Here is a 19850-nt window from a genome sequence, read left to right as displayed (position 1 = left end):
AAACAGATCTGTCCACTAAGTTGAGCAGAAGGAAAAAGCATGTCCAGAAACCTAGTCTTGCCATCTTTCAATTATAAAGAACTAGTTCTTTTTCTTTTTTTTTTCAAAAGAATGTTTCCTCCTCTGATTATATGAGTAAAGAACACCCATTCTAACATGGAAAATACAGATAAGTATGAAGCAAAAAAAGAACAATACTGTCCCTTTACTTTAAAACCCCATTAAAAGTCAGTATATATAAAATTCCCTTAAACCCAAAGCCCCTCAAAAGAAGGATTATACCCGCATCAAGTGAGTCATTATTTTCACAATTTCCTCCATTGAAGGGCGCTGAGAAGGATCTTTAGACCAACAACGAGTCATCAGGCTCTCAATGGGCTTAGGTAAATTTTTGATCAGTGGTGGTCGAGTACCTACAATTGAAAATTAGAGGAGGGGAGAAAAGAATGTATTTACTCAAAGAATGGTGTAAGTTTTTTTAAAATATGCATTTCTGAAGTGTTATTTATTTTACAGATCTTGTAATTTAAGATTTTTTTAGGAGGACTAAAAGTACCCTTTTTTTGTCTTTTGGATTAACATTATATTTTCATAAAACAGAAGCTACACCTTTTGAGAAGCCAAATTAAAATTTTATATACATTATGAAAGTTAATAATATTTCATTTGCTATAAACACACTTTTAACAAATAATAATGGCTTAATGTGTATTTTATTAAGAATAAAATGGTGGCTTGAGGTAATCTTATTTGAACTATATTTTCAGATTTATCGTAACAATTTCAAATGTGTTTGACAAATCATCTTCCATATGTCAAAAGTCATCAACTATGGTGTTATACTCACTGACCTCCAAATGGCTCTTTTGTGGGAGACAGGTCTTAGGGTTGCTGTGAATCAATCATTTCACAAGCTGAAAACTGCCAACTTTTGTGTAATTAACAAGACTGTAATATCATTAGTAAGGTCCCTAACTTAAAGAAGGCCTCAAGTATAATGAAATCTTTGTAAATTTATCAATTAATAAGTTAGTTCTTTTATTCCTTACTTCATGGACATTCAATTATTTACTGGCAACTGACAGAAAAAGAAAACAAACTGTCCTGTTCAATGCTCTAGCATTCTCTACAATGACAAGAAAGGTAGTACAATGAAAGGTAGCATAGGAAACTGGTAAACACATTTGAGATTACTCAGATTACTGCCTGACATGTCTATGAATGATCAAAATGGTGAGGCATATATTTATTTCTATCACATGTGGAACAGTGTTTTAAAAATGCCATTAATCAGAATAATTATAATCAAGTGATAGAAATTAAACAACAGAGTGATGTTAAAAGTTAGAAGGTTAAGCAATTTCCCTTCATGAAAAGTTTATTTTCCCAAAGCAGCTGGGAAGTAACTTGATTAATAAGGATATATTCTAATATCAGGAGCGGTCAGGAACATTGTAACTACAGGTATAAAAGGAATAGGAGGGATGAAAGGACACTGTGTCCATAAATCAATATAACTTAAAAATATGGGCATTTGAGCCAGAAAGATCCAGATTTAAATCCCAGCAACACCACTTACTAATCTTGTGACCTCAGGCAAGTTATTTAACTGCTCTAGGTCTCAGTTCCCTAATGTGTAAAATTGCAAAGTGAGGCAATAATAGTACTCGCCTCATAAGAATGAATGAGAAGATAAAAAGAAAGACTCTGTGAAGCACTTTGTGTTTGCCTTTATGAATAGCTTAAGTAACAACACTTATTACAGTAAGTCCCCTACATATGAACCTTCAACTTGCGAAGTTTCAAACATATGAACATGCGTTCCATCAACGTCAGGTGTGAGTGAAATTGCAGCTTGCCCTCTGTCTCCTATTGCTGAGACAGCTCTACCATCTCCCACCTCCTCTCCTTCCTCCAGTCAGTAACTCTTCTTGCCTGTTCACTTGATGCCAGCCTCCGTATGCCAGCTGTTGTACTGTACTACTGTACTTTTCAAGATACTGTACTATAAGGTTTAGAATGTTTTCTCTACTTTTTGTGTTTTTTATGTATTATTTGTGTGAAAAGTGTTATAAACCTATTATAGTACAGTACTACATAGCTGACTGTGTTAGTTGGGTACCTAGGATAACTTTGTTGGACTTATGAACAAATTGGACTTAAGGACGTGCTCTCAGAATGTAACTCGTTCGTATGTAGGGGACTTACTGTATTATGCTTTGCTTTCTCTCCTCAATGAGACACTTGCTTCCTAAGGAGAAAAAGGCAATAGCTCCCTAATTATCTGAACCATGTGAGAGATTTTAATTTAATCTTTAAATTTTATTTTTTCCAAGAGAGTCCAGTCCAATGCTTCTCTGTCCCCTCTAGAGAGCCAACCGAGGTTGTTGGCTCTGGCTGTCTACTGATGGCCTTTCCCTAATGAGCACAGCCAGCAAACCTTCTCAGCTTTGTGCAAAGCCAGGACTGCTCCCAGCCCTGCCCGTTTTTAGAGTAGGGGGGAGGGCTGGAGACTGGTAATAAGAAATTGTATATTTTAATATTAGGGATAAATGGTCTTCTTTGGGGGAGAAACAATTTCCAAATAGGAATAAAATATATAAAATATATTGAAGAAAAAAATTTCACAAACCATTATGAACAGCCCACATGATACGGAAAGCTGGGCCACCAATTTCATCAAAGGGTTTCCGACGTGTTATCACTTCCCAGAGGATAATACCCCAGCTGAAGACATCACATTTTTCACTGTAATTGCTACCTAGAAAAAAAAGGTAGTAAAGTTTCAAGACTTTTTCCCACATGACTAACAGAAGGAATTCTTTCATAAACTTTAAGAATGAGCATCATGTACAAAAACAAGAGAATGCCCCATGTAGAGCTGAGAAATTACTCTTTCTGAAGACCTCAAGTCTTTGCCATAAATACATTTTTAAAATGAGTTAAGTATTAATAATGCACTAAAAAACCCACTTTAGAAAGCTGGTCATTTTTTACCCTCTCATCAAGAAACAGACCTTATCTTTTATTTATTTAGACTTATATTTTCTCTGGGGCAAAGTATAAAACATTTGTACACTCCTTTCTATAATTTCTTAATCTTAAATGTTCTTCTCCCATTCTCTTGATGCTACTATCAAAGCAGAAAAAATTTCTAATCTAGTGTTAAGATTTTCTTTTCAAAATATCTGGTGAGATAAAATTATTAATTTACAAACTTAAAAATAAGTTGTAAGCAGGAAAAACTATGAATACAAATTTACAGTAAGCAGATTACGCAGCAAAAATATATATGATTACTAAGTTGGCTGGTGAATCAGCACAATTAAATAGCCAAGCAAACCCCCCAAACCCACGAACAACCCACTATAACAGTGACCAATTATTACAGCAATAGCTATGCATGTACTACTTTACAAAGGCACTAGGCAGTGCACTGTAAGAGTTACAATGACTTTACAATCTGATTTGGGCTACACGTGCTGACATCTTTCAGAAATGAAGAAATCTACATAGGCTAACAGTCTGAGCTTTGTTGCTCTAAACAATTAACAGCAACTTTTATTTCTAGGTTCTTTTGTATAAACAAATCTTTCGGCTCTCCATACTACAGTAATAACTGTTATTTTAACTCAAAGAAAGGCACATGAAATAAACAAATAATTTTAAAACAATGCCAATTATATGCATTCTGTATACAAACTTGAAAACAGGCGGCATTATTTAATTTTATATAATTTAACACTTGCTTGTCCACTAACTTTTTAACTGAATTTTGTGGCAAAATAGCTCCACTCAAGTGACCAGCTGCATAGCAAATTTTTTTCTCTTGGTGGCTAAAAACAAAGAACAAAAAATTTTAAATTCATCAAAAATAAGTCAAAATCAGAATCTGATGACTAAATGTTTCTGAATTTTATGGGCTTTCATACTTCCTAACATATGAATCACACATCTTCAGTTCAACTTTTCTCATTTAAAAGATAAGTTGATGTTTTTATATAGAAACCTCATATGCAATTTATGGACCACTCTTTTAGAACTTCAGTAAGACACAGAGACGTAAAACAAAGTAGGCATAAGCTTATCCTTTACTTAAGGTCCTTAGTATCTTTACTTGTGGTCCTTGCATTCTTTCTAAGGCATGCTCATTTAAACTTTAAACTGCTAATTCTTAATCGCTAGGAAAACAACACAAAGCACAGTAGATCCTCATTATTCCCAGTATTGTTCTACAAAGTTGCTGTGAACCTTGAATTAGTGAACACTGAATCATCTGCTCCTCGGGGAATTACAGGGTTGGGCTCCTATACTGATCAGTTGACATTTTTGTCAACTGATCAATACATAACCTTGTTTTATGTGTGTTTCTGTTCAAAACACCTCATTTAATATAAATTGTTGATTCATTAATATTGAACTCATGGCCAACAGCACTGTAATTCATGCCTGAATGAAGATTAGCTAGCACATGTATTTTCTCTGTAAGACACATCACAGCCTTCTGATACTTAGGAACACTAGAAAGCACTTCAATATTACTCGTAGAGGCCATTTTAAATGGTGGAATCATCAACACAAAGCACAAAAAAAGGAAAAAAATGAGGCACTAAATACATCACAGAAGTGATAAAATATAAGAACTGATACAACAGGGCAGAGCATTGCCTTGTTTGACCTCAGCTGGGAAGGTGTGTGTTGGGTGACTAAATTTTTCCCTGCTTTGTTCATGCCTGTGAATAACTATGAAAGAATTACGAGTACTGATTTTAGGATACAAGTAGGCAATTTTGCAGTTATGGAACCTGAGAATGAGGATCAACCGTACATATGCTTGAACTTCATAGAGGGTGCTAGACAACTTAAATCTTGCTGTGAGACTCAAGATCTAAGGCTATATTTATTTAATACCTCCTTAGACTTTAGTATATATCTTATAATTATATACTATGCAGAAATAAAACCATGGAAACAGGGCAAAGCCATAAACACACTGGATTTACATGGAGTAATAAGGCAGATTATCAGTCACATCATGCTTTTGCCATTTTACCTTCAAAAACTTCAGGTGCCATCCAAGCAGCACTCCCCTTATTATTGGTCATGTGTGTCTGAATGTCACAGGCTGTACCAAAATCACAGATTTTTAAAACTGTCCCCCCTGCAACCAGCAGCAAGCTGTTTTAAAAAATAAAAGGTTATAAGACCAATATTTGACTCTACAATAAAAGAAGAGACATTTGTGGAAACAGAAAAGGTTAAGCAAAATGTCACCATTCAACTTCCGTGAAATGTTACCCACTCACCTATAACAGCTTAATAATACAGAGGAATATCAGCAAAAATTGACCTTAACCTAGTTCTCTTAGGGAGACTGCTAGACCCAAATTTTGATGTCTCCATTTCTATCTCCATAATTTTTCGTGACTATGCTTCTCTGTGGGCCAAAATAAAACATGGGGTTTAAAAAGCATCTAGCAAGTGAACATTATGGTGTCCTGAAATGGGAGTGGATGTATATCAATACTTTCATAAATTGTTCACCCCCTATACTTAACCTTAACCAGTGTTTTTCAAGCTACAGGCAGAAACCTAGTCACAAAATTTCTAGATCACAGATCTGGAAACCTACATCACAAAACCAATTCAGTAGACTATGACAGCATTTAAAAAATAAAATAGAAAATATCAAAGTGCATCACAACTACTAAGATTAAACATTGTTTCAGGGAAGTTCAGTTTCAGTTCTATATACATTAATATGTACACACGATAGATTGCTGAGTATTTCTTACTGTGGATGATGGTCCTGAAGTTTGCAAACCTGCTTTGCTCACCTGCTTTGCAGTGAGCAGAAATGAGTCTTTAGCCTAACATAGCAAGACTGGTTAGCTGTTCACTGACCCTATTTCCTTTCTTCTCTGGGTACATTTCTTAGCCTTCTGAGCAATTACGTATGGCTATATGACAATTCTAGTCAATAGAATGTGATGTACTTCACCTCCAAGCCCGGCCCATATGAACTCTCACATATATAAACTCCTTTTCCTTTCCCCATATGTCACTGAAGGCACAGGATTCTGAACTACAAGACAGGAGGAATCTGGGATCCTGACCCACCATGTGCATCAGGAACATTCACTTTGGACTTGACGAGCAAAACCCACAAACTTTGTACTTTAAGCCATGAGACTTCAGGGCTTATATAACAGCATCACTGTAACCAATATGAGAAATGGTATTGAAATGGGTGTTGCTATAACAAAAATCTAATATATTTGGTGTTGGTTTAGCAGTAGGCAGCAAGAACACTGAAAGTGGAAGCTGGAAAGAGAGAGATCCATGTAATGACGTGGCAAAACATTTGGTAAAATTTGTCGCCTGTGATGATTTGTGGCTTTAAAGGACTGGAAAAGCTGTCTTCTTCGACTCCAAACAGCAGGAAATAAGATTCACAAAGGCCCATTAAGACAGCATTGCAGCAAAGAACAAATTAAGAGAAAAGTACTTCCCATCTCAGCTTCATGACTTCAAGTGGCCTCCATTTAGTTGAGAAAAGGCACTGAGGCCGGGAATCCAATAAACCAGGCTCAAGATTTTGTCTAAGAAAGAACTGTGGTAGTATTAGTCACAGGAACATGGAACTGACTGGAACCTGGGGGATCAAAAGCCCGCGTCTGAGGAAATTATACTGCCAACGGAACCACAGGCCTGGAATAAAGACGCTTCTGACTGTCGTACAATGCCCTCGGACACCAGATGTGCAGAAGCAGGAAGCAGGCTATGAAAGCTGGACAGCTTCTGAGGAGAGTATATGGCCCAACATCTACTCCTGACACTGCTACAGAGAATGGACAAGGAGAAGCCTACTAAAGGGTGAAGCTAGGAGTCACAAGCAATGGAAAAAGGAGTTCCTCTCCTAGGGCAGGATCATAGTCTGATCAAAAGACAAACCTCTCACAACTCCAGGGCAGAGGGACCAGAAAATGCAGGACTTCATTGCTACAGACCAGGAGCTGCTGTATGTTTCTGTTGTTTCCTTTTCCCAATGGAGCCTTTTACTGATGGGCCTCTCTTCTACTGTTTTGTGTGTGTGTACGTGTGCTGGGAGGGGTGAGGTGGGGGGTGACAGATAACTTTTCTTTCTAATTCATTTGTTTCCAGACCATGAGGAGCTGCATCCAGACCTGTTGGAGAGGACTACACAGCATTCTGAGATCCTGGACTGTGAGCCAGGTGGTGACTGCAAGATGTTTAACTGGCAAAGGGCAGTAAGTGGTTCTACTTGTGTGGTAAGAGTAGTAGAAACCACATGCAGATGTGGCTGGGACTGACCAGCTGCTCACCAAATCCATCCCTTCTTCCTCTGGAGAACAGAAGACATTTCCCAACCTCTCTTGCAGGTAGGTGTGGCTAAGATTGAGTTGTGGCCACTGGTATGTGGGTAGAAGGGACAGGGGTCACTCCATGGGTCTGGCTCCACAAAGCTCTCATACATCAGCTTCATTCTCTTTACCTGCTGGCTGAATGCAGAGGTCCCCAAAGTCCTGGAGGATGGCAGAAGTACAAGATGGAGGGAGCCTAACTAGGCCCTTGAATGACCATATGGAAGGTCATCTGTCAAACAGGAATATGTTTTGGATTTCACCGGAGTCAGAAATAAATTTCTGCTGTGATAAGCCTCATGTTGGCTATAGCAGCTAGTGTTAAAACAACTACTATACTCAGCTATCAGAGTCTCTTAGGGAACTGGTACTCATAGTCTTAGGTTTTCCATATCCCAATGCAATTTGGTACTCCTTTAAGAACTGAAATATATAAAGCAATCTGAAAGTGTAAAAAGAACCATGAACATAAAAGATAATTTTTATTAGCTTATTATTAAAAATTAATTATACATTTAAAAATGCATACATTTTGTATACAAAAATGTGTACATCATTACCTAAAAGCCTTATAGGCATGTGGGTTATTCTGAAAACCAGAAGAAACAATTCTTTATTTTGAATCTCTTCCAACCATCTTCTCTTAAATGCAAAAGAGGTACTACTGTTTTATATAGCCAACGTTTATTTTAATGTATGTTTACTGATTTTATTTCACTATTCCTTCTTGAATCTTATGCTCACCTTATGTAATAATTTTCTTTCTTCCCCAAACACCTTTAATGAAGGTCTACTTACAATAAATTCACTCAGGTTTTGTTTCACAATATCTTAAATGTAATTTAGGGCAGGTACACAATTCTGAGTAGAGAGCTATTTTTTCTCAGCTCTGTGAAGTTACGATTCCAGTCCTTTAGCTTCCATTGTTGGTGTTGAAAAGTATACTTCAGTCTAACTGTCAGTCCTTTGCAGGTAATTGCTTCACTGATTGAAAAATCTCCCCTCTGTTTTTGCTGTTCTGTAGCCTCATTATGGTGTGTCGTAGGGGAAATTTCATTTATCCTGCTTAGAATTCATATTTTTTATTTGGAAAATTCCTGGCTAACCCCTCTTGAATTAGTCTCTCCCCATCCTATTTTCTTTTATTGGAATTCTAATTCTATGCTGTTAGTCCTCCCTTTCCTTCTCTCCATGTTCCTTAACCTATCATTTTTTTTCATTTATTTGTCTGTGTTGCATTCTGGGTAACTGCAGATATATCTTACAGCTCACTGAATCTCTTGTCACCTATTTCATATCTGCCATTTAAAAATTTTAATTATTTCTAAATGTTTTATTTAGTTCTTTTGGTCATGTTGATAGTTTTCATTCCTTGCACATTTTAATTCCTTCATTTCTGTAAATAATTTGAGCATATATATTTTATCCTCCATATTTGATAATTCCAAATATCTGGAGTCTTACTATTTGACAGCTTTATTCCATTTTGTGTTTTTTATGCTGACTTTTACTCATGGTAACTTGCATCCTTATGGGTGTGGTAATTTTTACTGTGGCTTCATATTTGATTGATCTTAATCTGGAAAAATCCTAAAGACCTGAATTGAAAGTATATGACTTTAAAATAGTTTCAGTCACCCTGAATGCCCTGAGACACCACCAATTCCAAAGCACTTTTAACCTGTCCTGTTGGGATTTTTTTGATTGGGCAAGTAGAGCAGATTCAAACTCACAACAGCATGAGGGGAGACTCTCAGTTAAAAAAATAAAAGCTTGTCTAGTCAGAAAACGGATTTTTTTTTTCTAGTCAACTTTTCTTTTAGTTCTTCCGTCCAAGATACTGAACTTAGGCAGAGGTCTCAGTTCTGCTCCCTCACCTGGTGCACAACAAAGGGTCTGCATCCCGTTAAACAGAAGCCGTTAAAATTTGGGCCTCTACATTCTTGATACTGGCAGAGGCTCACAGGAGAGCCCTTGGCTTCCCACTCAGGGTTCAGTTCTCTCCATCTTTTGGCTTAATGATTCCCTTATTTTCTTCTAAGATCACCTATGCATGTAAAAGGATGTTTGTTGTAATATGTAGCATCTCTGGGTGCTTGCTGTAGGATGTTTTTTCAGTTTATCTGGTTTGCCATATTGCTGGAGTGTCAAAATTCTTATCATGTGAGTATAAGAGTCCAAGCTATCCCTGTGAGCACACACAGGATGTTAGATTTTAAATGCATACATATCATGGCTTAAATTTCATGTGCTTCTCAAAATAAGGTATGTAATTTTGCCAATATAATTAGTGCATGCTGGGATAAGTGGCAGGGAGCCAACAGAGCCCCGGGTTAAAGCCAGCAGTTAAAGCCCCAGTTAAAGCCCCAGTTAAAGCCCAGGACCAACATTTTTACTCAACTGTAAGTATCTTTAACATCCTAACAGTGACTTCAAAACAAATTGCATTAACACAGGAAGTCAAATGCAAAATTCTTACGCAACTTTCCTTAAGAAGGCTTTTTAAGCTTTGTCCCTACTCTCAGACTTACTCAGGTTATATACATCATAACTTTGTTCTGGGGGATGGGGGGGTATGGAGGAAAGCTGAGAAGCACCAATTTAGGAATTTAGGGCCTTACAGGGCCTGACAAAAATGTCAACTGATTCGGCAGCATGGTATTTTCTAAAAACAGCTCTATAAATTATATCTTCCCAGTCTAAGACTGCCCATCAGGCCAAGAAGAGTTTCTATTTTAATAACTCACTTTACTTAAGAGGTAGTAAGTAATATTATTTATCCATTAAAAATAAAGAGGTAAATATCTGTATATAGTAATATGAAAAAAAAGTCCCAGTAAGTGAATAAAGCAACATTATGTATAGTGTAATCTATGCATGCTTAAAAAACAAAACAGTGCTTATCTCTGAGGATTGGAAATGGGAGGCAGAAAAGACTTACTTTACATTTTTAAAAATAACAACATATACATAATTAAAGAAAGTAAAGTAAAAATGAACAATATAGAAGAAAGAAAACAACTATCCTTTTTTTTTTTTTTTTTTTTGCGGTACACGGGCCTCTCACTGCTGTAGCCTCTCCCGTTGCAGAGCACAGGCTCCGGACGCGCAGGCCCAGCTGCCATGGCTCACGGGCCCAGCCTCTCCGCGGCATGCGGGATCTTCCCAGACCGGGGCACAAACTCGTGTCCCCTGCATCAGCAGGCGGACTCCCAACCACTGCGCCACCAGGGAAGCCCTATCCTTATTTTTAATGTCCTTATTTTGAAGATGTTTCTAAAAATGTTCAATCCCAAAACCATTTTTATGTTTAGAGTATGTGTGTGTGGTAAGAGTATAACCCTATCTTGATTAAAATGACCCAATAAAAGATTTCCAGAAAATTTTCTGAACTTAAGATTCCAACTCTTCTAGGTGCTATATTACGCAAATATAATCACCAAGTAGCATACTCTTATTCAGGTTTTCCTTTTGATGACAAACAGAAATAAAGATGGGTAATATAATTTGCATCATCACATTGTAGCAATAGTCAACATCGGGTTGGGGATTCATTATAATTACAGTTAATAAATTCTTTGTATATAATTTTGTTACAAAATTCTAACTGGAGAGATTACTTAGAAAGTTAGTTTTCTTTTAGTCCAACATGACTAAGATAAGCCAGATAAACTACTATTCACATCTCCATAATGCTACAAATACTTCTATGACAATTTAAGTGGAAAGAATGTTAAATGCAAATTACATGCACTTCAACAAACAAAAAATTTTTCCTTGTTTCATTGTTGTTAAGTTCTTACTACTTTTAACCCAAGATAAGAATTCTGTAACTGACTTCCTTGTTTCATCCTGGTACATTCAAAATATCATAATAATTTTTCTGAATGACTTTTATATTATTATTGCTACAATTAGTACTCCTTTACTCATAAGACTTCGGATGAACTTGCAGAAGATAAATAAAACAGGGGCACTAGTGCAAGATGATACTGTATAAAACACCTAACCACATCATCAGGTCCCTTCTTTATATGCCATTCTGAGGAGCTCTTCCTGACCACAGAATCAAAAGGTTTTCCAGTGACAATAAGATACAATACATGTATTTGTATATACAATTATATATGAAAGCAGTCATTCCAAAGAATTTTCTTTTCCCCAGTACATTCTGAAAAATCAATTCTAATTCTAAAGCCCAATTTGTATGCTGGGTGCCCCACAGGAAATGTGCAACACTACAGGATGAGTCCAACCATGAGGATGCCCAAGAGAAATTAATGACCTAGACAGACCAGACCTCTTCTAAATATGTTAATGGTATTTATTAGCAAAAGGAGAGTCCCCATCTGTAGATGATTTTGGTAGGACGTATCTGGTCTGTCTAAATAGGCCGGTTAAATAAACCTAACATTTATGGATTTATGGGGTATGGTTGGATGGAGAATGGAGGTAGCTGTTTAAGCTGTGTAATTATGGAATATAAAAGATGTTAAAAAACAAAAATAACTTTTTTGTGACATATTTTAAAGTATATTGTTTAATAACTCTTCAGTTATTCCAAAGCCAAAGAGGCCCTAATGCAGACGGGTGACTTTTGGGAGTTGCATCTAATGGTTTCTGGCTCGTCCAGGAAAAGAATGCTTTGTCTGTGCCTGATTACTTGCCTGTATCCTTTAAATCAGCCAATTTGTTGCTGGATAAGAGCTATGATTTTCATGAGTTTGCTTTGATAATTCAACTCTTTTAAATGGGGGGGGGGAGGTGGGTATGGAGGACACAGTCTCCGAAACTAGGAAAAAAAAAAGTGCTTTCTTCTTTACTACCCAAGACAGGTAGCTGCAACAACAACCTCAGGAGTCAAGTTAAAAAAATAAAAGTATCATAAATCTAGGGTTTAAACATTATTTGACCAGGGACCTGGGGAAAGGGAAATCAGTTTAAGCTTGGAGGTGGAAATAAGGTACACTAGCGAGAACAGTGATTCCAAGAGTTGAAACCTATGTAGAGTGTATCAGATTAGATAGGAGAGTGAGAAGTTATACCCAGAAGGGATGCTTTAATGCTTTAAACCAGCATCAAGACAATAGAATACTTGAGACTGATTTCCTAGGGGATACCTCTTATCTGAGGACTGATGTGGTGGCCAGGGGTAGAGGGGAAAGAGCATATGGGGACTTTTTACTTTCTCACAGGTGGACAGAGAAGAAAAAAATTAGAGAGAAATGGGGACAAAAATATGTATGTTTTCTTTAATTGTGTACCCACAGTAACAAAAAATCCACAAAATTTTAGCCTTTAAAAATATTTATGTAGGGAATTTTGAAGTTCTTTCAAAGTCCCAGAATCCTCAATAAGGAGAAATCCAGAATATTTTCAATTTCTACTCAGATGTGCCAGCAATGCCCTTTGCCTTCCTCTGAAAAGGCAAATAATAACCACTCTGTATATTTTTGTGTAATGTCGACATTGTCCTTATTAGGGATAGAGTGGGGAACAAGACAGACTTGTCTCTGCTCACATGGAACTAACTATTTAGGGAAAACAATACATACCGTGGGCACAAAATAGGACTTACAGACTAATAGATTCTAGAATTACGCTAATCTAAGGTAGAAGTTATTAAAAATAAAAATTCAACTAAAATAAAAATGCCACTAAAGACAACATTCTAAAATGCAAGCTTAGATAAATGACTAAATGATGATGGTGAGTTAAAAGTAAACAATCTTAAAAAAATAAAAAACAAACATTCTTGAGCAAGCCAAAGGGGATGAGAGAAGAAAAACTGATGTGCAACGACCAGCTTAAATTAGGGAGTGGGTAGGGGATGGCGAGAGAGAGACACCACATTATTAGAACTTACTTTGGTGGTTTCAGGTCCCTGTGAATTAGAGCTTTGGGTTGCATGCTATGAAGATAAGCCACTCCTTGGGAACACTGTAAACACCAACTCATTGCGTGGGCAGCAGTGTAATATGGCAATGGTTCAGCACCATGCAGCACTGCAAAAGAAAGGCACAAACTAAAAAGAACTTTATTGCATATAACAAAAGACACAAGGTGAATGCAAGCACTATCAGAACACACGACTGGGTATTTTCCTACACATGCTCCCATCGGTCCTGCTTTTCATTCTTTTCCGAATAAAAAGATGGAAATAGTTAATGATTTAAAATGGATAACTACCACATAAGTACCTAACATTTAATAGGATTCCATTAACTGTTATACATACATTCAAGTAAAATTAATATACATTACCAAGTTTTCTCATATTGACAGATGCAGTCTTTCACACAATACTATAAATTATAAGCAATGTGATGACATACTACTATAAGAGAGATACAGAGAAATACTATGGAAGGAAACAAAATGTGCATCAAGATGTTTACAATTATGCTTTCTATAATGGCTAAAAACTAGAAATAGTTCAACCAAATAAAACACGGGAGTATCAGATAGCCATTAACAATGATGATCACATGAGCAGTAAATATAAGTAAAAGTTTATATAAAATAATGTTAATTTAAAAAATAAAATGCTACAATTTATTTTATATAAATGGTGTGACAAGAGACTATTTATATATATATTTGGTGTTTCTTACAGTGAAAGGGTTAGCTCTATTCTATAAAGGTAACTAAACGATACAGTTTCCTTTCATTGTTATCAAAATGACATATATATACTAACATGTATAAAATAGATAACTAATAAAAACCTGCTGTATTTAAAAAAAATGTTCTGTGAAGTGAATTTTCACAATTTTATTTTTGGGGAAAAAAGCAAAATAAAGCAGAATAAGGATGTGCGGTTAAAGAGTTCTAGAAGAGGAGACTGAAAGCTAAGAGAGGGCAAAAAGAAAAAATTAAAAGTATGAAGATATTTTAAAATCTATTTAAAAAGCAAGTTTGACTTTACTTAAATGCTTTTAACATTATGCAGAGTACCATCAATTTAAAAGATTGATATCCTTAGACCTCTAAATTTCACATACTAATGTTGTAGCATCTTGTCTTTTCATTTTTAATCTTTAGCAGATTTCTTTTTTTAATTACCTCCTTTGGGGACTCTGAGGATAAACTGTGAAGAACATTAAGTAACTTACAATTTATATTAAAAGCTTTTCAATTATTTCACTCTACTAGATAAAGACAGGTCTAATGACACTCACCATTATACAAGGAGCCCCCTTCAGCATATTCCATCACAAGACACACCTAAAGGAAACATATGCCAGAATAATTAACCACAGAGCTATACCATCTTGCGGAACTTGAGAGATAACTTAGTTCAACCTTTGATTTTATAAATGCATTAAAAATCATTCTTTTGTCCCCTACTATGTGAATAGTGCTAGAGGAAATAAAAGGTATCTATGATCTAAGACCTTGTCTTCTAGGGGTCCACTGTCTAAGAGTGGAGATGTATATAAAAACATAATCACGAGATCTGTGGTGACTTTTTCCAGTGCAAATGAACAGGTGCTGTCATAGGATATTGTAAGCCTCCTAAGAAGATGAGGTTACTGGATGAGACCACCTAAGACAACTATTCCCTTATATTGTGTTGCTAACAGATTAGAAACACATATAATTTTTTTTGAAATAATATGACAGATCAAAATAGCTTCATAAACTACACAGCTGCACGTATCTGCCACATCATTTCTTATAGACAGAGTATAATGAAAAAGTGACAAACTTACTGGGTTCAAGCAGGCTCCATATAGCTTTACAATGTTAGGATGGTTCACACGGGATAACTGCCGAAGCTGTAACAAATTAAGGTTTCTTTTAAAAAGTGCTAACTTTTAACGAAGTGATCTCACAGTATCATTCCAATCTTAACATTGTACAAAACATTAGTGTAATCAATCAGCAATCACTGTTTCTGCCGAAGCTGTAACAAATTAAGGTTTCTTTTAAAAAGTGCTAACTTTTAACGAAGTGATCTCACAGTATCATTCAAATCTTAACATTGTACAAAACATTAGCGTAATCAATCAGCAATTACTGTTTCCTACATAGCAGGCACTGTGGTCGTAAGTGCCTGCCCAGAATGGCACAGAATCCCTGCCCAGAGCTCTCACAGTTTAGTTGGGGGAGAGACATGTACACAAATAATTAAAGCAATGTGCCAAGTGCTATAACAGGAGTTATGTACAAGGCATAAGTACAAACTAGAAGAAGAAATTAACTTTGCCAAGAAATGTTAGGATGCCATCCCTGAGATGGCACTGAGCTGAGTTATCCAAACCAGAAGAAGCCATATCATCATCATCATTTTCAAAGGTGATGGTTGAATGAATAGCCGACCTACTCTACGCTGGGCACTGCTGGGCACTTTATAGATATTGTATAATCCTCACAACTTTGCAAGGTAGGTATTATCATTTTCATTTTAAAGATGAGGTACCTTTAAGATAAGGCTCAGAGAAGGTTAAATGAGCTGCTAAATACCCTAGAGTTAGGAAACAGTACAGCCAGGGATTGAACTTCGGTCTGACTTAAAATCTGCATTCTCTTCCTTCCATCTTCCATCTCTTGAGTTAACTCCCTCTTCTCCATTCCCACTACCACTGCCTTAGCAATTCCAACCTGAACCACTGTAGTAATTACTACAGCCTTCTCCTAACTGGTCTCCTTACTTCCAGTTTTATCCAATCCAATCCAATGATTCATATGGAGGTCAGTGAGGGGTTTGGCTGTACTCATTTCCCTTTCTCTACATCTCAAATTTCTATTAACATATCCCCCCAAACTGCACCTTGCTCTCTCTTCTCTCCCTTTTCTGCTTCTCCCCCTTTCTTCTTCCTTTCCTTCCCTACTACCTACATTATACTGCTGGCTCATATGAAGTCCACTAAGGTAAACATTTTTACTACATGCTTAGAAAGCTGTATTTTTCTACAGCCAACATTTGTAGATTTTCAGTCCTAACAGACTTAATATCACTATTTATTATATTACATCTCGTTAAGATTCACTACTGAGCTTCAGATAGCAGATTATTCAAGCATTTATTCCTGTTCCCTCCTCAAATACCACTAAGAAGGTAAAGGTACTTTTTTCAAGGCATAAACTCAGAAGGATGAAGAGAATGTGAAATGAGAAAACAGTACATATTTTTGGAAGTTGGACAGCAAATGACTAGCAATAACTAACACAGCAGACCTAAAAGAAATGAGAAAAAGTGAGAAGCAACCAGATTTATCTCACAAACCTTCCAAAAGGTGGAGGAGTGGTGGTAGTACCAGGTATCTATTCATACAAGCTAATAAAAGAGCAGAGAGATTGCTTAAAAGTTAGACCAAAGATTCCCTCCAGCCCTGACTTCAAACAGCTTAGTGACTGCCTCTTTACTGTCTCAAAGATTAGAGGTTGATTCTTTACAGAAGGTGTAATACCTTCCTAAATATAGAGATATATATTTAATATAGAGATAAATACAGGGATAGAAATATAATAATACCTTCTTTAGAGAAGGTGTGAGTCTCTGGATTGGGGGATACCATATAAAACTAAGGGATGAGCTCAAAGTAGTTGCCTCTGGGAAGCAGAAAACTTGATGCGAGGAGGTACGGGGATTAACGTCTTTTTTTAGTAAGAATACATGGAGAACCATTTGACAATTTATCAACAAATTACATGTATACATAACTTTGATGAGAAACTTTTTTTCTCCAAGCTATTATGATCTTTTTGACTCTGGATTGCTAGCCTTTAACACATATTTTTACCTAGTTTTAGGAAACTACCAATACAACAGTATACGATCAATGACCTTATATAAACCATAAACAAAAATTGTGAATAAGGCAAGATAAAGCCAGACTCCTGGAACATACTACTATAGATCATCTTTCTTCATGATGACATCAAACCATTCATCAGCATTTCTCAACTCATTCAACTAATTACAAAAATCCACTTCATCATCTCACAACTAAGTTCTCATTTCTTCATGTTATACATTAAAAAGTATCATGAAGTATATTTTGAAATTATAATTAAATAAAATCACAGATATAAATTCAGAAGGTTTATAAGGTAAAGACCACTCATCTATTGGCCAATGAAGTTAAAAAGTGATAAAACCATTGATTTATTGAAATACTGTGATCTAATATATAAAACAGCATAAAAGAATGAAGCTGGTAATACAATAATCTCATGATTATCAAATTCTCCTCCATCATCAAATATGTAAGAGAAGAGAGTTGTAAATTTTCATGTTAAATGAGAGAAACCAATTTGAAATTGTTTTTCCTTAAAATAATCTCATTCGAATTTCTAAAAATGTTCAGTCAAAAATGAGTGCATAAAATTTCCCTTCTTAATTTTAGATAATGGGAGAGATTACCATTTCTTTTCTATTTTAAAATTTAAATTATATGCCTTGAAATAGACCTGAATTACATGGAAGAGATTGTATTTTAATTCAGGGACAAATTCATTTATGTAGCTAATTCTCTTTTCCCCTAATTTTTAATCAGAATTAAGAGTGTGAATGAAAAAATATTCCTATGGCATTCCCTTTGGTTCAACCAAACTGCTGATGTTCAAGTATACAGAGAAATGACAACCGAGAAACATTTTTTTTCATAATATTAAATTCACAGAGTATCTTAGGTGAAGAACTACACAACAGAAATGACACTTCAACTTACCTCTACAATAAAAGCTTTCCTCTCAGATTCACTTTCTATTTGTTTAATAGCAACATCTTTTGCTCTCCACTTAGCTTTGCATACTACTCCAAAAGCTCCTCTTCCAACGACCTTTAAAAAAAAAACTCACGAGAATCAGAAACAAATAACAGCCTAATGCATAACAATGAAGCCAATCTGAAAGATTTATTAAAGAAGATTTTTAGAAATCATCACGATCTGGATTTGCCACTGAGTAGGTATGAATTTTCATTAGAGTGAGGAGATAATGAAATGTACTGTCTCTATCTTTGAAAGTTTATGGTCTAGACATCTCTTCATTCTCAAAACTGAAAACAAACAAAAAAGACTCTTAGAGGGCTTCCCTGGTGGCGCAGTCGTTGAGAGTCCGCCTGCCGATGCAGGGGACACGGGTTCGTGCCCCGGTCTGGGAAGACCCCACATGCCGCGGAGCAGCTGGGCCCCGTGAGCCATGGCCGCTGAGCCTGCGCATCCGGAGCCCGTGCATCCGGAGCCCGTGCTCCGCAGTGGGACAGGCCACAACAGTGAAAGGCCCGTGTACCGCCAAAAAAAAAAAAAAAAAAAAGACTCTTAGTGACAGAAAACAAATTAAAACAGGCAAGATGAATAGAGGATAGAGAGAAGATGGCTTGGAAAAAAATAAATAAAAAGCAGAAACATATAATCAATGTTTTAAGCTCTCATATTTATGAAATTAAAAAGTAGCTTTTAAATAATTCAGTGGGGGTAGGGAGTAGATGGGAAAGATTAAAAATAGAGATGATAAAAAACTGGCCACTGTGAAGGACAGTAAAAACATAGTATCATATTATACAATGGAATATTATTTGTCAAGAAAATGGAATGAACTACTGATACATGCTACAACATGGATGAGCCTTAAAAACACTACGCTCGAGTGCCAGACACAAGAGATCACATAATGTATGATTCCAGTTATATAAAATATCCAGAAAAGGCAAATCTTTAGAGGTAGAAAGTAGATCAGTGGTTGTTTGGGGCTAAGAGTGGAAACTGGGATTAACTGTAAATGGGTAGGAGGAATCCTACACCAAGGTGATGAAAATGTTTGAAAACTGATTTCTGGTGATGTTTGTACAACTTAGCAAATTTGTACAAATTATTGTACACTTCAAATGGGTAAATTTTATGATATGTAAAATATATCTCATTAAAGTTTTTTTTAAAGTTAAAAATAAAAATTGACAATATGTTGTATTATTGTTGAAGCTGATGGGTAGCTCATGAATTCATTCCTCTCTCAGGCTATTCGACTTCTATTAACGTTTGAAATTTGCCAAAATATTAAAACAACAACAAAAGAATAGCTTTAGATACTTGTTAGAACAAAATCATTCTACATTATCACTGTAAATGACCTTAGTTAGGTGCCATCTACTCCATTTCAACTTCCAACAGACCTAAGTACTTCCTTAAGCAAAAAATCTAATCCCCTGTACAGCTCTCATTTATGATGTACTTTCTATATAGCAGGCACTAAGCTAAGTGCTTTACATACATTACATCATTTACACAACCTTAGGTGACAGGTACTAGAGGTATCTTCATTTTACAGATGAAGCATCTAGGTTTAAAGAAATCAACTAACTTGCCCAGGGCTATGTAGCTAGTAAAGAGCAAGTGCAGTCTGATGCCAGGAAGTCTAACACCAGAATGTTAGAGATCCTGATTTGTACACATATATCTGTATTATATTTCGGAAAGGAGCAGGTATATCTTCTCTTGGAGGAGGAGTCTTCACTTT

At 36.0% G+C, this 19850-nt stretch overlaps 1 protein-coding gene across 3 annotated transcripts in view; it reads right to left on the bottom strand.

The window, feature by feature from the left end:
- Nucleotides 1-19850, bottom strand: part of MAP3K7 (mitogen-activated protein kinase kinase kinase 7) — a 66402-nt gene that overhangs the window by 35334 nt on the left and 11218 nt on the right. For all 3 annotated transcript variants that reach the window (XR_014326782.1, XM_082855466.1, XM_082855467.1), the window contains exons 2-8: nucleotides 18065-18175; nucleotides 15101-15166; nucleotides 14567-14612; nucleotides 13252-13390; nucleotides 5054-5178; nucleotides 2633-2761; nucleotides 283-413 (exon numbers count right to left, since the gene is read on the bottom strand). Coding sequence is in view for 2 of the 3 variants with exons in the window: in XM_082855466.1 (XP_082711592.1) it covers nucleotides 283-413; nucleotides 2633-2761; nucleotides 5054-5178; nucleotides 13252-13390; nucleotides 14567-14612; nucleotides 15101-15166; nucleotides 18065-18175 (747 nt within the window). In the remaining variant the exon portion in view is untranslated. The remainder of the gene's footprint in view (nucleotides 1-282; nucleotides 414-2632; nucleotides 2762-5053; nucleotides 5179-13251; nucleotides 13391-14566; nucleotides 14613-15100; nucleotides 15167-18064; nucleotides 18176-19850) is intronic.

Source organism: Leucopleurus acutus (genome assembly GCF_964270905.1).
Source record: "Leucopleurus acutus genome assembly, chromosome: 15".
NCBI classification, from domain to species: domain Eukaryota; kingdom Metazoa; phylum Chordata; class Mammalia; order Artiodactyla; family Delphinidae; genus Leucopleurus; species Leucopleurus acutus.
The sequence above is the reverse complement of the archived record's forward strand: the minus strand, read 5'-3'. Positions and strand labels throughout refer to the sequence as shown.